At 54.4% G+C, this 21,034-nt stretch overlaps 1 protein-coding gene across 3 annotated transcripts in view; it reads right to left on the bottom strand.

Moving 5' to 3' along the window:
* Window positions 1-9,234, bottom strand: part of DIS3L2 (DIS3 like 3'-5' exoribonuclease 2) — a 195,849-nt gene extending 186,615 nt beyond the window's left edge. For 2 of the 3 annotated variants that reach the window (XM_072868187.1, XM_072868189.1), the window contains exons 1-3: window positions 9,151-9,234; window positions 7,702-7,850; window positions 5,729-6,448 (exon numbers count right to left, since the gene is read on the bottom strand). In XM_072868187.1, the coding sequence (XP_072724288.1) occupies window positions 5,729-6,428 (700 nt within the window). In that variant the 5' untranslated portion in view covers window positions 6,429-6,448; window positions 7,702-7,850; window positions 9,151-9,234. The remainder of the gene's footprint in view (window positions 1-5,728; window positions 6,449-7,701; window positions 7,851-9,150) is intronic. The other variant, XM_072868188.1, reaches the window with a different exon arrangement.
* Window positions 9,235-21,034: the final 11,800 nt, after the last annotated feature.

Raw genomic sequence — 21,034 nt, 5'->3', positions numbered from 1 at the left:
ATGTAGGCAATTTACTGAAAGCTCCCTTCCCCCAAGCATCTCTTTGATAAGTAAAGCAGGGTTCCTCAAATCATTCACTCATGATCCCAGCATTTTAATCTTCCTTGTGGCCATCCTTTGAGTATTCATCAATTCATCACCATCCGCCCCGAACAGAGGGCATCACCACAGGATACAATACTCCAGAAGCTGCTGCTGCTGCCGTGCCAGACACACGCAGTCCATACTCCATCTTCCAATTCCCATGCTCATACATTACCCTTTTGTCCACATTTCACAGGAGGGGGATGTTCAGCTGACAAATCCATCAAAGCTCAAAACTTTTTTCCAAGCTGTTGCTTCCCATACTGGGTTCCTCGCAATGCTAGCATGGCTCTACACTGGCCCAATAAATGGATTTTGTTTTGCCTGCTTCCAGTCCACCAAGTGATCCAGACAGCTGCCAGTAACTGCCCCTGTTATTCAGTACTCCCTGCAGTTTCCAAGTAATCCAAAAAAACTTTCAATCCTACTTGTATGTTTTCTTCCTGATGATTGGCAGAAGTATTAAACAGCACAGGATCAGAACATGACACTGCAGGAACTAGACACACCTGTTGGTAACAATTCTCAATCTATTGCTGCATTTAATTAGTTCAGCTAAACAGCTTTTAAACCATTACACATGCTCTGTGTTTTTATTGTGCTAACACACTAGCATCCATACTCACACCTTTATCATCAAACTCCTAATCTCATAAGAAACTGACACTGAGGGAGCTCAACAAGACCTTTGTTGCATAATTTGATAACAAGTCACATTAAAGAAAATATTTTAAACTAATTAAAAAATTAATTCAATTCTTCTATTAGCCTATTATTTTCCTGGGACCAACATCACACTAACAAGCATAGTTACCTGAGCTACATAATGGGGGCCTAACTTCAGAGACTGGAGCTAAAAAGAAGAAAAAAACATAGTTGTGGGGTTTTTTTTTTTAATTCCATGTTAACAGCAACAAGTGTTTCCACTGATGAACATTTTCACATGAGCACTAGCAGGTGAAGGAAGCTCCTTCATGGAGATTAAAGCTTTGCTGCCAAATGCAAGGGCTCCTGCTGCAGAACTCAGTCCCACTGCACCACGGTGTGCTCGGGACTCTGGTAAAGGGCATGGAAGACAGTTATTAGATCACATACAAAAACCATAGTCCCTGCAAGGGCAGGATCTCATCTCCCCAAGAGAGGATACATCAGATATTAACTCACATACGATAGCTGATGTTAGCCAAAAACATTAGTTGCACAAGATTCAGGAATGCAACATTTTTTTCTATCAAAAGCAAGAGAGAAATTTATGTTCATGATGACGTTGCTGAACCATTAGAGAAAGCAGCATTCTATTTTTCATGTGTTTCTCAGATGGGGCCATACAGTAAATCCAGTTTTCTCTCCTCTCCCATATCTTATTACTATGATTAACGTCGTCTAAGGAACGTTACATTGTACCTGGCAAGATCAGCTACGTTTTAAAGATTTCCACAGCAACCAACATTCTCCATTTATTGAGCTGATTCTGTGGCCTTTACTAGATCGCTGGCTCATATCTACTGGTGCCAGATAGGGAGATAACAGCATTCTTAAGTACTGAATTTCACCACACAAGAACTGGAAGGCTCACCACTAAAAAGTAGCATTATCTTAAATCTGCCTTACAAGAAGGGAAATGCAGAAGCTGTGGTTCTTCCTCCAAAGTTCCCCCAGAGAAACAAAGGCAAATACAAAGTGTACGACGGAAAGACAAAACCCCTAAGATTTTGCCATCTTGTTATGGCTGGTATTTCTTGACCAGCTGTGCCCATCAAACATGCAGGAAAGCCGTTCCAGAACATTTCCTTTACCTATCCTGAACCTTTTAAATGTCAGGGTTGCAGCCACAAACACAACACCACCATCCAACAGCAACAACTGTTTTTAAAGCTATGATGCTAAACACCAGCCTGCTTGCCAGCGACACTCCTCCGTGGAAGCCGCCCAAGTTGGTTAAGTACCACAGGCTGGGCAAATAAATGCCAAGTGTCAGACAGATGATAAATCAGAAAGGGCCGTGGAAATCTTATGCAGTTTCAGATAAGGCATGTTGTTACCCAGGAATTGCCTGTTTCTACTCAGGGGGCATGCTGACCCTGACAGACGGGCAAGATACCTCCATCACATCATAAACCCGTGAAGCTTTTAGTGAGAGCAAAGCTGGTGGTGGTGTTCTTCCTGAGGAGGATGTCTGCAGATACAGACCGAGACTGTATATCCAGCCCTCCAAAATCTGAACCTATTTCATAGCAATCAGCCTTCACGAGCATCCTGCTCCACTCAAGCTTTCAGCATCAATAAAGCCACCTCACTCCCAGGTACTCTAGCTCCTGAGATCCTCTGAAACTCAGTGTAGCCTCCACATTTGGAGGACAGTTCTCTTCTGCAGATGTCTGTTTTTTAGGCTTTCCAGCAGACTCAGGAATATGCTATCAAACAGCAATGTTCCCTCAAAAACAAGCTGAGAAGTGCACGTACTCAAAAAGCAACCAAAACCATGCTGTCCCAAATAAAACATGTAGCTTGGACTAAACTACTTACTCATAAAGCAATGCATCACAGATATTTAAGATGAAGTTCCACTTAGCAGCCATGCAAATCTCAACTACTAGCATGTGACAGATGGATGCTGCAGAAAGAGTCAGTACTTCTGTCCTCAAGGAAAAGGGGGTTTTAAGCCCTTTTATGACAGAAACATCAGTCAGTCTGAAAAGAGATTTTGATGACTAACTCTGGATTGAAGTGGGAAAACCTTCAGAGTCTTTGATCAAAACCAGAAAACAACCCAGGGGACTTCATAAAAGACTTTCTGTTAAAGAAGTTTAACCAAATTTTAGCACCCAAAGAACCTAGAAGATTGGAGATTTAGGGAAAAATACCAGCAAGGAAATCCTATTAGATTAAAAACTATAAGCATCGCAATTTAAAGTGGCATTTTACAATTATTTTCGGTCTTATTGGGGTTTGTTTGAGAAGAAACTTCAGAACAGGAGGCTTTTTGGCAATTCTCCTCAGAGAGGTTATAGCTGCACAGAAAGGAGCGACAATCTGTGGAATGCATCTATATGCAGCTTTGTCTTCCCAAATCCCAGAGTGCTGATACTGTAGAGTGAATCCAACCTACAGTTTCATGACCGTGTCAGATATTTCAGACAAGGGACAACGGAGTTTTGTTCACACTCAGCTCTCTCAACTGCAAAGTTTCCAATACTTAGGAAAAGCAGTTACTATATGGAACACCAGAAGAGACTGCCATGGTCAGTCTCCTGATTATCTGCTATGAAATTATTTCTATCCCCTAAGCCTCATCTTGGGGCCTTATGGCACAGAATGACAAAGGCAATCCTCAGTGCTTCTTGTGGACAGCAACACATCATCAGCAGTGAGCCCCGTGGCGCAGTGACGCTTGCTTGGGACTCCACAAACCACTCTGCTTTCCCCCAAGGCCACAGGAACTGCTGCACCAGTGGAAGGACATTAACAAGGACCAGCCCCTCGCTGCCCACAGCCTGCCCCAGGGCACTCAAAGGGTTTCCTCAGCCCTCCATGTTTGCCTTCAGTTTTAGCGCTTTAAGTTTTAGGATCATTGCAAACCTGACCATGGCTAAGCCTGAGCTGAAGAGCTGTTAAGAAGAGGACAATGAAAAGAAGCGATATAAAGAGAGATGCTTGGCTTTGAGATTAGCTCAAAGAGTCTTTTGGAAAGCCTACAGCAGCCTGAACAGAGTTAATTTGTGAGGAAATGTCACTACTGAAAAGATGATATGCCTCACCACTATGACAGAAGCAATTCTTGCCATCACAGTTTCACAAGCCTTGATTTAAACTGATCAAACCAGACACCTGCCTATGCAAAGTAATATGACTTACATCAGCAACAAGAAAGACAGACAAGCTTTGAAGTGAGAAAATATTAATCTGGGACTGTGATGTGTGAGTTCTTATACCTAAGCGCTTGCATACTGTAAAACCTTCATTTGACTTAAACAAGAGTGCTAAAATATACTCAAACTGAACAGCAGAAAAGACGTTTCACTGAATCAAATTACGTATTTTTTCTTCCTATTTCTTTCCTCCCCAGGAAACTGCTTTCATGTCCCTGCAAGGGTTCTGGAGAGTAACGAGTCTCAGCTACACAGGAGGGTGGCTGGGGAGGCATGCAGCAGGAAGAAGAAGAAGGGTGTCACTGTTAAGCAAAAAATTTTCCAATAATCTTCCCCACAGTGTGAGGTTTCCACCTGGGAGGTCAAACGTGAGGGTCAACATTTTTTGCTCTAGGTCTTTACACTAATCAAACAACTAGTTTTCAAAGGGTTTGTGCAACCCCACTCCCAACTACAGCAGGAGGGAACTGCAGGTGCTTGCTTTTGAAAGCCAGGGTACTTTTATTTTAGACTAAAATACATATAGGCACCTATCGTTTTCATGGCTACAAGCTGTAAGCCTTCTACACTCTCCATCTCTGTTAGCTGCTCTTCCCTAACGTCCAAAAGCTGAAGGGTGAAAGGTAGCAAAGTCTATTATAACAGGCTAGCATAACAGTGTTATAATGAAGCTTTCAAAAAAAAAAACCAACCCTCCCAAAAATCAAGCTCATCAACAAATTTTAGCATAATCTGCTTGTGTTAAATCTCTAACTATGATCTGTCTTGCAAGAACTCGTGAAAGTTTACCAACTTTAGCACATAATCTACTGTCACAGCCTCAAAAATACCGCAAACCCTGTAAAAAGCATATTACTTGCCACTCTTGAGTGATAGGGCATATTTTTGTAAGATTGACTTAGTTAAACATTTACTTGATTTCCAGTCCAAGAGTTGTGATAGGCCTCAGGCCCATCTTACCCATCTGAGAAATCAGTCTCTTTTCTACTTGTTACAGAGAATTTAATACGGTGACATTTATGAGTTTCTCCAGTAGTAGCTCATAAGATCAAGCTATCCAAGTATTTCACCATAAATAACATTCAGAGGAAGTTTTAACCCATTACACTAAGAGATCAAATTTAAACTGCCTGGCTTTGGTTGCTTGTTGATGCTGTGTTTTGGGTTTTTTTTTAAATAAAGAATTTTATTTATCTCCATAAGTGGGCTTTTTGCCTTGAACATCGCATTAAAGACACATTCACTTTACTACCGCAAGATGTGATCTCTTTGTTACTAACAGCAAAATTTACTGAGTCAACAGTGTATCAGGAAGTAGATATTATACAGGCATCTTAGCCCCTAAGTGTGAGATGGACTGGGACCCTCCGCAAAGGCAAACCAGCACTCCAGATCCAAAGAGGCAATGAAGAGGAAAGCATGACTCTGCCCTGAGTCAGCTCAGATCCAGCAGTCTTATTAATTTGGACTCTACACCACAGAAATTGGGCTCTCCTACTCTTGAGCTGATCCTGGAAGCAGCACAGCCACATTCACAGAGCCTAGGCCAGGGGATTAAGTCCTGCCAGCACCAAGCTGGCTCCACATGAAGCCATTTGCACATGCCGGATGGCTTACTTGTAAACCAGGACAAAGCCACCCACAGGTAACTAAGGGCTGACTAACTTGGACAGAGTAGAACTGGCTCATGTTAACTCACTCATGACTAAAACATCACATTTAATTCCACAGTAATTGTAGCAAATGGACCAAACAGTTCATTAGTGTGAACTCACCTTGGGCTTGACCTGGAGACAAGTGACTCTTTTTCCTGGCATTTATTGCCAGCACATCCTCACTAAACTGCTCAGTCAACAGGTGTGCAGCTGCTGTATCTGTGTTGGCAGGACACCTGCCTCGTTTCTTATGTTTCTTCCTCCACATGTCCTCCTCATCCTTTTCATCAGAACCAGAAGACTTCTGCAGAGCTGCACGGTGTCTCAGGCTGTTCGATACTCTTCCACCCAGGCCATCACTCATATTTAACAAGTCAGCAGCAGATCCACGCTGATGTACATAATAGTCTTCCTCCACCTCCAAGTCTCCTTCTGGGCTAACGATGGCATTTTTTTTCTGATGATATCTGTTCAGAGTGGTTTGGGGTTTATCGTTCTCAAATCCTCCAGGCATGGGCTGTTCCAGGTGAGATGTTCTGACCGGTGAATAGTTGTGCACATTCAACCCATTCCTGGCTGGATTATCCTTCACCAGGCCTCTTCTCAGGGGCGGGTCCAGATCCGAGCTGGGGTCATTGGAGGTACTCTCTTCTAGCTGCATCTTCTGCGCAATGTGATTCAAATAGGACCGGAATCGGCCACTGTGGTGCTTTTGCACAAGCCTCGCATAAGCGTTCTTCTGGGGAGCAGCGGGCTTGCTCGATCCCTCTTTGGCACCTTGGGCAGAAGTAGTACTTCTCACATACCCCATATGATCCATAGTGCAGTAAAAGCCTCAAGCTTCAAAGAGTTATAAATAGACACAGGGGAAAAAAGTGTTATTTTCTTGAAACAAAGCGTCAAATAATTGATTACACTAAAAGACACAAAAATGTACTAAATGAGAATGTATTGACCTTTACAGAAATTCTGGGTTGGTAAGTCACTGCACTGGGGGGAAGGGGTTTCATGATGTACTCAACATCTGCCCTGCATCAAATCCCCATCAGTGACCTAGGAGTGACCACAGCCCGTAAGCCATACCTGCCCGCATGCCACACAAAACAGGAATTTTTATCCCGAGGCTGACACCCCAAATATAAGGGAACCCTTTAATCTGCTCTTCCTTGCCTTTGAAAAAGCCAGGTAAATTAAGGCAGTAACTGACAGACTGTATCAGATGCCTCAGTTCAGCAGTTATCAGTAGTAAAATCTCATCATGTCCAACCTGGAGCCTTCAAAAATAACTGCATCCTTACTGAAGTGCTTCAATGTTGCAGTAAAAAGCATACATTGCCTGTTACCTCCCCCTGCAGTGACTGACACTTCGGGATTATATAGGACATTTGCTTCAAATACCAAGACTAACCATTTCAGCTTGTCTTTCTAGCCATAAACTCTCTCCCAGTGCGATGGAAATTAAATAAATTCTCTAGCACAACTAACTATCTTGCAAGAGCTCGTAATTCTTAGTGATTGAGACACGCTGGCTGCTACTCCATCCAGCACCAGTTTCTGTAGATGGTATTATGCCTCCACCTTTGCGGCATGAGTGTGGACCTTAAATAGATCAAGCATCTTTCAATCCTGTTTCAGCTGCTCTAGCTTTTAAGGTTTTGGAGCAAAACAACCTAGTGAATTGCTCTCAGCTACTATTAAGGTAAATTATAGGTATAGACAGGACATAGCAATGATTTTTGCTGTACATAACATCAGAGAGGAATATAAAAATATATTGATAATGGAGCCCAGTGCATCTGCAGCTTTTCATAAAAATGCCTCTTTTTTCCATCAAGACATGTTTGAAGCTGAGCAGCTGAACTTCACCTCAGCTGGCACATTGAGGACTTCAGGGCTCACTGTCATCTCTTCTATGCCAGAACTGAGGGGCACTGGAGCCTAAGCTAAAATAAAGGATACCATCCATTAAAGCTCTCTCTCTTCACTTCTCTAAGCACAGGGGTGTTGGAGAACAGAATACAGAGCTCAGCAAAAGAGAAATTTATATTCCCTTCCCTACTCCCACCATGCTTGGAATTTTTCTTTGCCCTTACCCAGCCCTCTTCTCCCTTTTGCTGCAGCTGCACAGAGGATAAGCACCCAGGCAGTCTCCTCCGTGTGCCCGCTGCCTGGGAACGGGGCATCATCCGGCAGGGACCAAGGACTGTAGCGCCGACTCCTCCTCAGAGTGCCTGTTCTGGCCCTTTCAGAGAAACGACGTGTGTTGCAGTGAGATTTACTTAAGTAATTGAGCACGGATGTGAATAGGCTTCACAATACAAAGCAAAAATTAAAAATCCCTGAATAAATAGGAAAAATTCTTTGTGTGGTTTGTGATTCTTGTTCCTAAGATTTTCCATTGGTGCTGGCCAATGGCTAAATTTTTCTAATAGACTGACCTGCTACAGCGCTATTACAAAACCCTCACACGGGTAGGTCTACAGCAAGCTTTCTTTTAACGTCACTTTCTCCCGTTGCCAACTCAATAGAAGTAGATAACATTTACAAAAGCCAGCGAGACTACTCTCCAAACACCGGTTCCGGGATACAGGAGTTTGCCATCTTTATTTACAAGTAAAGAATAAACATTCGCACCTCGCTTCCACTATAATTTCTGCAACTGTAATCACATTAGCAGTTAGCAATTGCAGCACAGACAGAAACGGGCTTACAAGCCCCCACGCATTACAGTTTCATTATTAGTTTTCCATGGGCAACCAGGAATTGACAGCTCCCGAACAGGCGGAGAGCAGAGGGAAGGCAGAGGGGGGTACGAGGTAACCCACCCTGCCTCGTTCCCACAGGCGGGACAGCGATGTGGGTGACTGAGATGCCGGGAAGGATGCTCGCTTATCGGGGCCCAGGATGACAACTGCCCCCGTTGTTTTTACCCGGCTGTTCGTGAAGAGCGGCAGTGGCCTTCACCACCCGCCTGCCACCACCCTGGACACGGCGCTCTGGGGGTGTCCCAGCACCCCAGCACAGCAGCGAGGGTGGGCGCACCCGCTACAGCGCCAGGAGCACGACCGGGAGCGTGGCCGCAGGGCCTCCCCCCGCACCCTCGGGGCCAGGGACAGCCCCGGGACAGGCCCCCGCCCGCCGCCTCCCCTGGTGCCGAGCGCCAACGCCACCGCTCTCGCCCGGAGCGCCCGCGACTCCCTCGGGAACGCAGCCCAGGCTCCCGCCGCCCTTCTGCGAGGCCCGAAGCAGGAGCTGACCGCGCCGCGCCCGCGGGACGAGCCAGCAAACCGCCGGGCCCGGCCCCCCGTCACGGCGGCGGCACGGCGGCGGCGCTGCCACAGGGCTGACAGGGCCTGACCGCCACCGGGATCGGCCGGAGGACTGCTCCCTCCCCCCGCCGGGACCCCGGTGACGGGCCCGCGGAGGGGGCACGGCACGGCACGGCACGGCACGGCACGGCACGGCACGGCACGGCACGGCACGGCACGGCACGGCACGGCACGGCACGGCACGGCACGGCACGGCACGGCACGACCACTCACCGACCGCGCCGCTCCCCCCGCCGCGCCGCTCCGCGCTGTTTAAATGTCCCGACGCCCCACCGTCCACTTCCGGGTCAGAGGCGGCCTACGGGCCGCGGCAGGGCCCAGAAGCCCTCACGCGCGAAGCGTTCGCTCCCCTCCCTGACAGGGCAGCCCCGGCCCCTCGCAGCCCCGGGGCGGGGGCAGGATCCCCGGGCGGCCTCTAGTGACACGGGACGGGCCGCCATGCTGTGGGTCCATGCTGCGGGTCCATGCTGCGGGTCCCTTTGCACAGCGCCGAGCGCAGCCCGGGCCTGGGGATGGACCCCGGGAAGGACCCTGCGAGGAAGGCAGCGTGGGGAGGGCGGGCAGGGTGTCCCGGGAGGGGACAGGGTGACCCGGGAGGGGACGGGGTGCCCCAGCTCCACTCTCTGCAGAGGAGGGTGCTCCCCGCAGGCAGGGCCCGTGGGTCTCCACAGCCTGCCAGGGGAAGGGGAGCCTCCAGACAGGGTTGAGGCTGGGCCTGTGCCCCCCGCCTTGGTCAGCCACAGCGGGTGAGGGTGGGAGGCCGCCCAGGCCGGGGCTTCGCCTGCGGGAGGCTGAGCCAGACATCTAACAGGGTCCCCGCAGGGCCAGGGTGCTGTGCCGGGGTGGGAGACAGGAGGTGCTTTCACCACAGCAGGGACCCAACTCGGACTGTCCCCAGCATGCAAGGTTTGCAGACACCTTGGTCCCTGGGGTTTGCGGACTGCCCCTTCCAGCCAGGGCCAGCTGAGGCCTCTGCGATGGTTTGGTCCAGTTCACTGCCAGCACTCCTGCTTCAGCCAAAGTTTTTAGCCAGATAGGTGAAAAAAGCATAGTTTAGCCGATTTAATATTGTGAAGAGCTGAGACTGGTATTGTCCCATTGGAAACCCTCAGAGCTTTGCAGGCGCCTGGACCTCCAAAAGCAGCGCGGGGAAGCCTCCTTCAAGACCTACATGGCCTCACCTTCACTGCAGAGGAGAGCAGGCTCCCAGGCTCCTGTTCCTGGGCCCTTCACGCTCCCCCAGCACCGGAGGTTGGGCACCAGGCTACCTGCCAGTCCTCCAGCCCACCCACGCCACAGCACCCAAGTCATGACCAACTCACGGTGCTGAGCGGCAGCGGCCTGATCTGTGACAGTCAGAGCCTTCGCATCAGAGGGTGATGTTAAAGCATGAGACCAGAGTCAGGCTCTGGGACTTGGACTCCCTGCTTTTTCTGGGGCTGCAGACCTCCCCTGGGGCTTTACAGCAGAGTCAGATGCAGGGTCTGGCTGGCTAGGAGTAGGTGGTTTGGTCACCCTGGTGTTACTTGCAAACTCAGGCTGGCTTTGCCAAAGAACTTCGGCCAGAAGAAAAGCTGGAGAGCGATAAACTGGCCTCATGGCATCCCCGATCAACCCTATTTGAGCTGTTTGCCTGGAGCAGCCCCTCGGCGGGTGGAGGAAGGGTCCAAAGGGACCTGAGCCGGTGTCTCCAAGTGGAGCTCTGGTGGGGAAAGGCTCTGTTCAGTCTTCAGTTTGGCAGGAACATGGGTCTGAGTAGGCCGTCCATGCTGTCCCTTCACTTAGGATGGGGAAGACGCCTGCCCCATGGTGCTTGTTCCTCATCCTGCATCCTGCTGGTCGGTGTCCACAGCACCTGGCATCAGTCACTTCTAAAGACCATGAGGCCACGTCTGCTTCGTGTGTAGTACCACCTGTGGCTGCCACCCTTTCTAGACACAAACCAGCCCCGCGGCCATGCTCCCAGCCAGTGCTGCTGAGCCTCCACAAAGCTGTGGCAAGCCCTCTCAGACGGAGCTGCTGAAGGTGAAGCTCCCCATGGCACCTGTGGCAGGCACAGACCGCTCCAGCTCTGGCCCTTAGGTCGGTCGAGGGAGCTGCCCTGAGAAAGCACCGGGCTTTTGCTGTGGGACCAAGGGCAGCAAGCGCAGACCTGCCTGCACAAGGACAGTCACATCTCCCCGAGTGCCAGAATGCCACCGGCAAAGGCAGTGTCTCGTTCACGTAAACCACGCAGAGCCAACAGGCTCTGCCTGCAATCTGCTGGCACTGCTGCCAGCTCATCAGCTGCCCCCACCCTGGCAGCTCTGGCCACCTCAAGGAGGGGAGCGAGGACTCAGCTCTGCCCTGGCATGGCTGGGAGGCAGCGAGCTGTCCCACGCTGGCCGCACAGCCACCGCACAGCCCGGACAGCGAGGAAGGAAGCAGCCCTCCTCCGTGTGAGCAGAGCCACCAGTCACACAGCAGCTGGTCCTCCCCAGCCCCAAAGGTGGAGAGTGGACGCCGTTTCCACTGGAGCTGGACCCAGGGGGAGCATGGCCGTGTGGGATCACCCTTTCGTTGGAAGGGCGCGTGCTCCCCCGCTTCCTCCCGCTCCCCAGGCTGCTGCCAAAGTGAGGCAGTTGGGATCTGCTCTACTAAGGCACAGCAGTGGCACATCCCCAGCTGTGCAGGGGCTGGCCTGCACCCTGGCAAGGAGCTCACCCGCCTGGAAGAGCAGGAGATGGGGCAGGGGGGACCCAGGAACCCCCAGCCCCGCTGTCCCACTCCCTGTGCCAGCCAGGTGGGAACAGCAGCTCTTCATCAGGCCGCTGAGTCACACCATGTCTCTGCTCTTCTTCACCCCCGTGGGGATGAAGCCGAGCCCAGAGCTTGGCCGGGCTCCCTCCTGCACCAGGTGGTGCCACCAGCTGCAGCGGCTTCAGTGTGCCCGTTCCTTCCACAGGAGACGATGGATGGGGGGAGGAAGCGGGGGGGATTCGATGTTTGTTAGCGCCGCTGCTGGCGTTGGGGCCTGCGGTTTTGCAGTGATATCATGCGTGGCGAGAGGGATACGGCTCCACGGCTGGACGCCTCCGTCATCCTCGCCTCCTGCCTCCAGCTGGGCCCCTGCTGCATAAGGGGCCGCGAGACCCAGCAGAATGGCAGAGCGTTTGCTCAGCCCTCCTCTCCCAGTAGCAGCCGGGGATCTGGAAATCTGGTCTGGTCCATGAGGCAGAGCCTGTGTTTGTGCCCCCTTTTGCTCTGCCCCATTACTGGCCCAGACAAAAAAGAGATACAGCAAATATGTGTCATCCTCCCGGTGCCCCGCAGGCATGCAGCAGATCCTTGTGTGGCTGGGACCAGCTGCATGCCCGTCCTTCGCACCCTTTGAAAGAGGCCACATGCAAATGTGGCAGCAAGCTGGTGCCTCATGCAGGATCTCACCAAATGCCATCCCTCCCAGGGAAAGGCTGGGCTGCTTCACTCTCGCCTTTGGCTCCATCTTCCATCTGCGCCATCCTCATGGCTGTGGAGCAGAAAGGAGCAGTCGCCTCGCTGCTGCTCCCACAACCCTCCATGGCAACTCATGGCCTTTCTAAAAGGGAGCGGGTCCACGGGCAGATTTTTCCCCTGCGCTCTCTTTTCCCGGGGTCCTGTAGCAGCAAGCCCAGCCCGGTGTCCCAGCTTGCTTTCCCACAGCACAGGATTATCTCACCATCTTCCCGCGGGCAGTGACTGGTAGCTGCTCCCCCGACATTGGAGGCTGGAACGTGTTGCGGCACCTCGGCCGAGACGAGAGCACCGCGTGGCTCCTTGGCTGGGAGTACCCCGCTTACGAAGGCTTTGGCTCCTCCGCTTGTGGTTTCAGCGAGGAGTAAGGGCCCGCCCGGCGCTCGTTTACATCAGTGTTAATCAGGAGTGACTGGCCAAGGGGCTGGAGCCGCCCCGAGATGACTCAACGAGGGGAACCCTGGGAGCAAAGTGGTTCCTCCAATGCCTCCGTCCACTTCCTGCAGCCCACCCGGCACAAACTGACATTGCTGGTGGAAACGTTGCCCCTGCCAGCCCGAATGTCACCTCTCGTTGATACTGAATATTTCAGGTTGCAGGCTGTGGTGGTGGGATGGAGATCAGCAGGGTGGTCTGCCTCTGCCTCCCTGCTGTTGTCCAGAGGTTTGACCCGCACAGCACAAGGATACGCTCAAAGGCAGAGCGTGGCCGTGGGTCTGCTCTGGAGCCTCTGAGCACCCTTGGAAGTGTCTCGATTGCAGCAGCAGCACCCAGAGTTAGGCCAGAGTCTCACTCGCTTTGACATTGCTCAGGCACCAGGAGCCGTCTGGGCACTTGACCTGAGGACACAAGCCATGCTCGGGGGGTAGAGGGGAGGGAGACAGATTTATTACCATAAATAAGGTAAAAAACATCTCTCTCCACAGTAGATACCCATCTGCTAACTGTGTCACAACACATGTGGTCTTGCCCCACCCGTCCTTCAGCTTCTCCAGTTTTCTCCTGAGCCCTCCATACCTCTGGTTGGGAAACACACCACCCAAGATCAGGACTGATGAGTTCCCCTCTTATTCAGACGCAGCAGCGCCTGGAGGAATGCCTGCAGCTCCCGAGGGAGGTCTGGTTTGGCTGTGTCTGTCCAGCAAAGGAAAGGGAGACCCAGACTCCAGCAAAGAGGGACAGGCAGCCAAGAAAGAGGTGAAGGAGCCAGTGGAGGAAAGAGGTGGGGTGCCGGGGTAGGACGTTGAAGCAGCAGGGTGAGTGCCTTGCTCCTGATTTAGCTGGGGTCTCCTGGATTTGTCTCCTGGATACCTTCAAGTGTATACCACCCTAGTACCTCCCTATACCTCCCTAGTTATAGATGGCCAAATCTCTTTTAAAACCCAGCCCGCAGTTTCCCTGCATCCTCCTGCCCTGCCAGTAGCAGGACTGACCCTCCCAAAGGTGCTCAAAGTGGTTTTGGATGATAAAGCTGTGAGGTCCCAGAGTGCTGGGGCATGCGATGGGACACAGTTCGACAGATCCCATCAGGAAACCCAGGCGGGCAGCTGCCCTGCACCTACCGCGCTTGTGGGACCGGGGGACGGGCAGCAGGGCTCAGGGGGCAGGGGATGTGCAGTGAGTTCAAGCCCCGTCTGATGTCCCCAGGGAGGCGGAAAAGGCACCTTCGAGGCAGGCAGGGACTAACGGACTGCACTGCTCTGCAGTCCTGGGGTTAGGGACTCACCCCACAACCCCCCGTCGCTGCCGCCCCGTCCTCCACCCCCCGTACGTGGGACGGGGTCTAAACAGCCCCCGCAGGAGCCACTTCAGGACAGCACGCCGAGGGCGAGCGGGGGGCGATGCTCCAGTGGAGACCGCGGGACCAAGGGGCAGGCGGGCACGTCCCGGCAGCTTGGCGAAGGCGAGTGGGGGCCGCTGCCGGCCCCACTGCCGGCTGGCAGGCGGACTGGTGAATGAGAGCGTAACTTATCAGTATTACCTCATGTGAAAGCCCTGTGCCTTTGTATCTCAAGCAAACACCGGCCATTATACCCTAGCAGGCCGGCATTGTTATTCTGTCTGGTCGCAAAAGGTTAGGGCTGTGGAGCCCCGCACGTCCACATCGGCTGCCCATGGGGCGGCAACGGGGCTGCCGCGACGCCCCGCAGCCAGCAGTGCTCCCCGGCTGTAGGAGCGGCGGCCCCGGCTGTTCCCAGGCGTGACCGAGGCCCGGCCAGGCCGTTACCGGCTCCGCAAGGCTGCCCCACCATCCGCGGCACCGAAATCTGCCCCTTCCCTCGCCAGCCCCTTGCCCTGGCCAGGGCGACCGTGTGCTGCTCAGCCTCGCACCCACACAAACCCTCCCGTGGGAGACAGCCAGACTCTCTCCCAAAAAGAAAAAAAAAAGGGGCAGAAAGCCCAAATTTGGCTTCAGCGGGATCACAGCCCTGGCAGGAGGTCAAGGGCTCCACCACCAGCATCCCCGAGACCAGCACGGATTCGGCTCCCTTCATCCCAGCTCTCCCCTGGGGTTTCCCACATCTGGGATGCTCTAGGGAAAGGCCCGGGAAGCCCAAACATTTTTCCCCAAAGGACCGATGCCAAAAGGGACTTCCCACTGTCTGGCGCTGGGTTCCCAAGAAGCCAGCTCAGAGGGGCTGGGGGGCATTCAGGGCTGGCGGGGGGGGTGGGCTGCAAGGGAGCTGCTGACAGCATCTTCAAGGGTGACAGGGTTTTGCCCAGCCAAGCCAGGTGGAAGAGGCTCCTGCCAAGCCAGGGTGTACGCTGCTGCCGGAGCTGTGGGGCTAGTGAGGACCTGCTTGCCTGGCCCGGATGCGTGCGTAGCACGTTAGGGCACAGACCCCTCCCGGGGCTGTGGCAGGGTGACGTGGTGCGGTGGTGGCATCCGGCTCCAACAGCGCGATGGGGTCCCCCCTGGGTACAGGTTGGGGGGTCCGTGCCCGCTGGTCTGCTGGATCCCTGCCCAGGATCTGCACAAGGCATGGCTTCCCATGGGGACAAATGTGGTGACGATAACTCATCCTTTGGCCTTCCCGGGCCATCACCTCTTTGGGCAGTGCCTCTTCCCAAAGGGATGCTCAGCGCCAAAACCGACAAGCCTGGGCTGATGTTGGGACCTCCAGGCTGCCGGTGAAATGCTGCCAGACCCCCATTTCTGGGGGGAAGGCATCTGAGAAAGGGAGGACAAAGGCAACTGTGGCATTTAGCTTGGAAAATCCCAACAACCTGCCCCTACATTAGCTGCGGAGCCAAGGCTGCTGGCAGCTGGAGGCAATGCAATTCGTATCCTCCGAGGACTGACACAGAGAAGGCTCACAGCGTGGACTCACCCGTGCGTTAGAATTGCTTCATTTTCTCAATGTTCAACAAAAGTCTGAGATGTCGTGTTCCCACTCCAGCCAGCCCAGCAAGGCAGCCCGGCCCCAGAGCACGGCCATGCCAGCACAGCCCAGGGAAAAGAAACACCCAGAAAGTCAGGAGAAGACTGGGGCGTCTCAGGGAAAATGGCAAACCCCAAAAGGCAAACCCCAAAGCAAGCTCCTGGGGGGAAAACACACTGTGCATGCCAGGGTACCAGCACTTCGCTAGCAAAGACCCGGGAGTCTCTACCTGGGGCTTTCCCTTGTCTCCTCGCCCTAGCCACCCTGGGAGGTTCATGAAGGGACGGGGATGCCCTCTTGGTCTCCGTGCCCTTGCCGTGTCTGCAGCCCCGACCTCACCTGCCCCATCAGGGCGGCTCTGCGGGGCCTCTCCCCATCAAGGTCCCAGTTTGGGAAGAGGGGATGTTGGCCATGCGTGTGTCCTGGGCCAGAGCCCTCTTCCAGGCCCAAAGGAGACAGGGGAAAATGTAAAATCATGTAGTGTTTCCTGTAATGCCTCATTCAGCAGCAACATCCAAAATAAACACCTGGGATGTTCAAACAGGCAGAAATCTCCATCAGCATTTCAGACATGGAGACCCAGAGGTGAAGCAGGCACCGGTGCTGCCACAGCACCCCAGGAGCATCGCACCCCGGTGTGCAGAGCCACCTCGTCCCCATGATGACCTGGTGGCTGCCTGGGCCCCGGGGCTATTGGTGGCCATGTCTGAGCCCCCAACCAGTGCTCCTACCCTTGGGGGCTATAGGGTTATTCCTCAGAAAAGCTTGCTTCAAAGCATCCTCAGGAGGCATATCACCTGCTGCGTCCTGCCACAGCGGTGGGACCAGATGCTTCCCTGCCACCGCGTGCACTGGGGACTGCTTAGCCGTCCCTGCAGCCAAAATTGAAATCCCCCCCAAATTGCTTCTCGCTGAGCCTGCTATCACCAGACCCCTAGAGAGTTACTCTAAAACCTGTGATAAAAAGGTAAAATGTAAAAAGCTCCTGTTGTGGCATGTCAAACCCTCGGTGGTGTTCTCTTGGCGAACAACAGCACGTCTTGTTCCTGGGGACTGGTAGTTGGTGGCTGCGCTGGAGGGGAAGTAGCTCCTCCATCCTTGTACTTCCTCCATCCTTGTACCTGCTCCATCCTTGCACCTGCTCTGCTCCCCTGGCCCTGCCCCATGTGGGTACCGAGCAACGCGGGCAGGACGAGCAGCGAGCAGCAATGTTTTGGGACTTGTTCCAAAGCCACCAATGGACTTTGGGACGGTGCTTAACCAACAGCTCCTTGGGTTGTCCACTGGTTGCGGGAAAACATTGGCCACTCTGGCATCTCTGGCGCATGCACGCAGCCTGCTGATGTCTCTTTTTGCAAAGGGACAACCGTCCCTCGCTTGGCATCACCTGGAAATCCTCACACTACAGTCATCCATTGCTCCATTGGGAAATGCTCCCTGGCCCATGGCAGCAGAAGGGACATCAATCTGGGCAGCGATTTCCCCAAATCAATACAGAAACACATTCCTTAATGAAGAACGAGTGGAAGAAAAAGGGGATAGATAGCTGGCTGTTCGCTGCTGCGGTGGCACAGCTTTCTTCAGGCTAGAGCCCACGTTTCTGTCCTGTAAACCTTCGCAGGGTCATCCTCGGGAAGGTGCCTGGAACCTGGCTGCTGACTTCAGCCGAGAGAGCCAGGGCCCCAGCGCTGCGCGGCAGGATCCAGCCTCACCCACAGGCATCACTCACCCTTCCTTGTGATGGGGCCAAAACACCCTGTGCTGCTGTCACACATACCCCTGTGACCCATCTCCTCCCACCCTCCAAATCATGCTGGCACCAGTCACACTTTGATGAATCCCTCTCCATCCTCAGGCTTGGGGACCCGTGTGCCATCTTGCACACGCACTCCCTCCGCTCCCTTCCCCACTCCTTACACACCGACAGTCCCCCCGAGTCCCCCTGCTCAGGGGTCACCCCCACTTTGGTAAGACTCGGCAGTATTTCCCCACTTTTAGCCCTACAGCAGCGATGTTCTCTGCTTTCGGGAGGTTTCCAGCGCATGCAGCTTCCCACCCCACCCGGGGAGCGGGGCTTTCTGGAGTGCAGGATACGTCCTGGCTTTGGGTGATGCCCAGCAGGACCCAAAGGGGTGAGAGGCTTGAATCCAGGCTGGACGGAGCGAGCACCTCTGCCACCACACGGACACCTCTCAGCAGCCCTTAGGCTGCTGTCACACGGGAAAGGGCACTGGGGACATTACGTGACATGAGAGCAGTCAAATATGGATTTTCACGCCTTTCTTAGGTCACCCCAGGCCACCCCCTCACCAAGCGCACCGCAGCCTGTCTCCCCATAACCCCTGGTTCAACGCTGGTATTTCTCAGGGGCAGACCAGCCCTGGAGCCCCTCTCTCCCCCCAGCTCTCTTTGGACCCCCAGGTGCGATGGGGAGGGGTGTCACCCCCTCCAGCCCACCCCGCGGGTCTCCATCCCTCCTTGTCCCGCTGTGCAGAATCCTCTTTGCTCTCCAGCGCCCAGGGGAAGCCCCCAGCAAGCACAGCCCTCTTCGCCCCACGCTCTCAGCTTCCACACATGCCCCGAGTCTGACAGTTCTCAGCCTGGGTGAGCATCCTGCAGGGCCGTGGGCTAATGCAGGTACATCGCTTTAAGGGTTAAAAGCTTTCAGGCACCCATCCCACGAAGCAAAAGGGTTTCATGCTCTTAACCCCTTCCTGCCCACCTCTTCTCCCCCGCTCTGAGCTTTTGCCACCCCGGTGGATCCGATCTGGTTTGAGTTAAGGGAAAGGCTTTGTGTTCGCCCAGCTCTGACTCCAGAGACTTTCAGCAGAAAAGGCAGAGTAATTTGAATAACAAGACTAATTGGATTTATAAAGCACAGCCCCCCCCAAACCCAAGGATCTGCACAGTGTGACAAAGAAAACACGCTAATGAAAACCACACTGGTGAAAGCCGAGGGCATGGGACGAGCCTCCTGCAGGCAGGCGCTGGCTGAGACCTGACCACGCTGTGGCATTTGTGGCAATGCTCTAATACTGTGGGGCGAGGGGCTGGTGGACAAGTTCCAATATGGCTCCCGACCCCACGTCCCGCAGTGTGTGGGGGGGCTGGTGGCAAGTAAGGCAGCTCTTCCTCTCCACGCTGTCACATTTCCCCCCAGCTGTCCCCCGTCTCCTTCCTCATCCCGGGTCCCCCCTAGGAGAAGCAGCGGGGCAGGGCTGCCTGCAGCATCAGCCAGCACAACCCCGACGGTGATGGCAGGACCCCGTGTCGGCTGCCGTGCCGCTGGTGACCTCGGGCACCCCAACAGCCCCAGGTTGCGGAGACCCAGGGCTCAGCTGCCTGCTGCTCCCCTTTCCCCTGCACGAGCCCTGCTGAAGGGGGTAGTGCTGCAGAGCTCCCCTCCTTGCACCCCGGAGAGCCTGCATGTCACATCTCAGCACGCTTTGGGCAGGACGAGAGCCGAACCCCGAGAGAAGGGGCCTCTCTCTGCTCCTCGCCTGCACCCACGGCTCCCTGGCACCCGGGGTCGGCTCTAATCCCAACTCCATCGCCTCGCTCTGCCTGCACGCAGACAAATGCCCAAGCACAACTTTACACTCCAAAAAGTCCAAGTTGTCTCCACCTGGCAGGCACGATGGAAAAACCACCGAGACCTCCTTCCAGCTCCCGTTCACATGGAGCTGAAAAGCCAATCTCCTTTGAAGTGTCCCGTGCCCAGTAGCCTGGACTGTGGAGGAGGAAACAGCTCCCTGCTCCCAAGCAGGGAAACCACTGACCCCCAAAGAGCCACGGCCCCCCAGCAGGGGCAGCTCCCCAGGGATTTGGGGACCAGCAGAGACCAGAAAGACCAAGAAAAGGAGCAGGAGTAAGGGACCATCCTGGAGCTGACCCAGGGGAGAGGGGGAAGAGCAGAGACTGTTTCCCTGCTCCCAGGGAAAGGATTTGGGGTGCAAATCCAGCCTCGTGCAATCCAGCCCTGCATGCTTCTGCAAAGGGGGGTGTCTTTCCTCTGGCCTGATCCCAGTAAGAGCATCCCCCCCTGGCCGGGGTGACAGGAATGGTGCCCAGCTCCATTGGCAAAAAGCAACCGGAGCCCCAGAGCTGCCCGGTGCCAGGCACACCAGCAGCAGTGGCACAAATCCTGCCCTCCCAGCTGCTGAAGGGGAAGGGTGAGGGCAGGGGGGAGCCCCCACCGTGTCCCCAGAGCCCCTGTGAGCTGCTGGGGTTAATCCCGGGATCACATCCTTCTTCTGCACCCTCCAGCTCCGGGAGCAGGTCGGAGGAGGCCAGGCTGTGCAGCCCTTGGGTTCCTGTCCCCAGCAGGGACCCTGCAGGGACCCTGCAGGGACCCAGCAGGGTCATGGCTGTGCCCTGCAGAGGACATCCCCGGGGTGTGTGAAAAGCCCCATCTCCAGGGCCAGGGACACCATCCAGCCCCCCAGGAGAGCGGAGGGAGCAGGTCACCCCCTCCAAGCCAAGGGACCCACCTGGGTGCCCTCAAGCAGCACCACTGCCCCCTGTATCCCTGTGTCCCCAGCGTCCCTGCTGGGGAAGGCAGTGTCCCCCCTCCTGCCAAGCAGGGACCTGGGAGAGAAGTTGGGGGATGAACAGGTTCTGATTTAATCCTGGATGTGAAAAAAAAAGTGCTTTTTGTGGTCATTCCTGTCTTTTGGGCTTAACCCCCCACCGGGACCCCCCACCCCCCCCCCCCCAACCCTGCAACAGCCACCCCAGGCTGGCCCGTGTCCTTCCATGGGGGGTCACCGGGGAAAGTGGGGGGGAGCAGAGGGGCTGTGGGACAGCCGGGCAAGGGGAGGGCAGACAGCTTGCAGGGGGGTCTGGGGGTGGTTGGGGGGGCATGAAGCCAAATGTCCCCCGCTTTCCCTCTTTCTGCTCTCCAACTCCCCGAGCCGGTTGCCTTGGGCTGATGTGTCATTTGCTCCTGCCAGGGGAGAGGGGACCCCCCCCCCCCTTTAAATTCCTGCTATTGTGGAGTGGGAGGCCGGGTTGGACCTGGTTGTTTAGATGACATCACCGAGCAGGTTGGGTTATAAAATGAATGAAGCAGAAAGCCCAAGTTCACTAGCTCGGCACTTCGCAGGCGGAGGAGTCTCCTCGGGGCTCCACTCTGAACTTTGACTTCCGTCGGTCCCGGCCTCTCCCCGGGGCTCCCCTTGGCTCCCGCTGCCCCCCGGCCCCCTCTCCCTCGGCCTCGCAGG

The sequence above is a fragment of the Ciconia boyciana genome, chromosome 7 (assembly GCF_034638445.1).
Source record: "Ciconia boyciana chromosome 7, ASM3463844v1, whole genome shotgun sequence".
Lineage (NCBI taxonomy): Eukaryota > Metazoa > Chordata > Aves > Ciconiiformes > Ciconiidae > Ciconia > Ciconia boyciana.
This window is presented reverse-complemented; position numbering and strand designations above follow the sequence as displayed.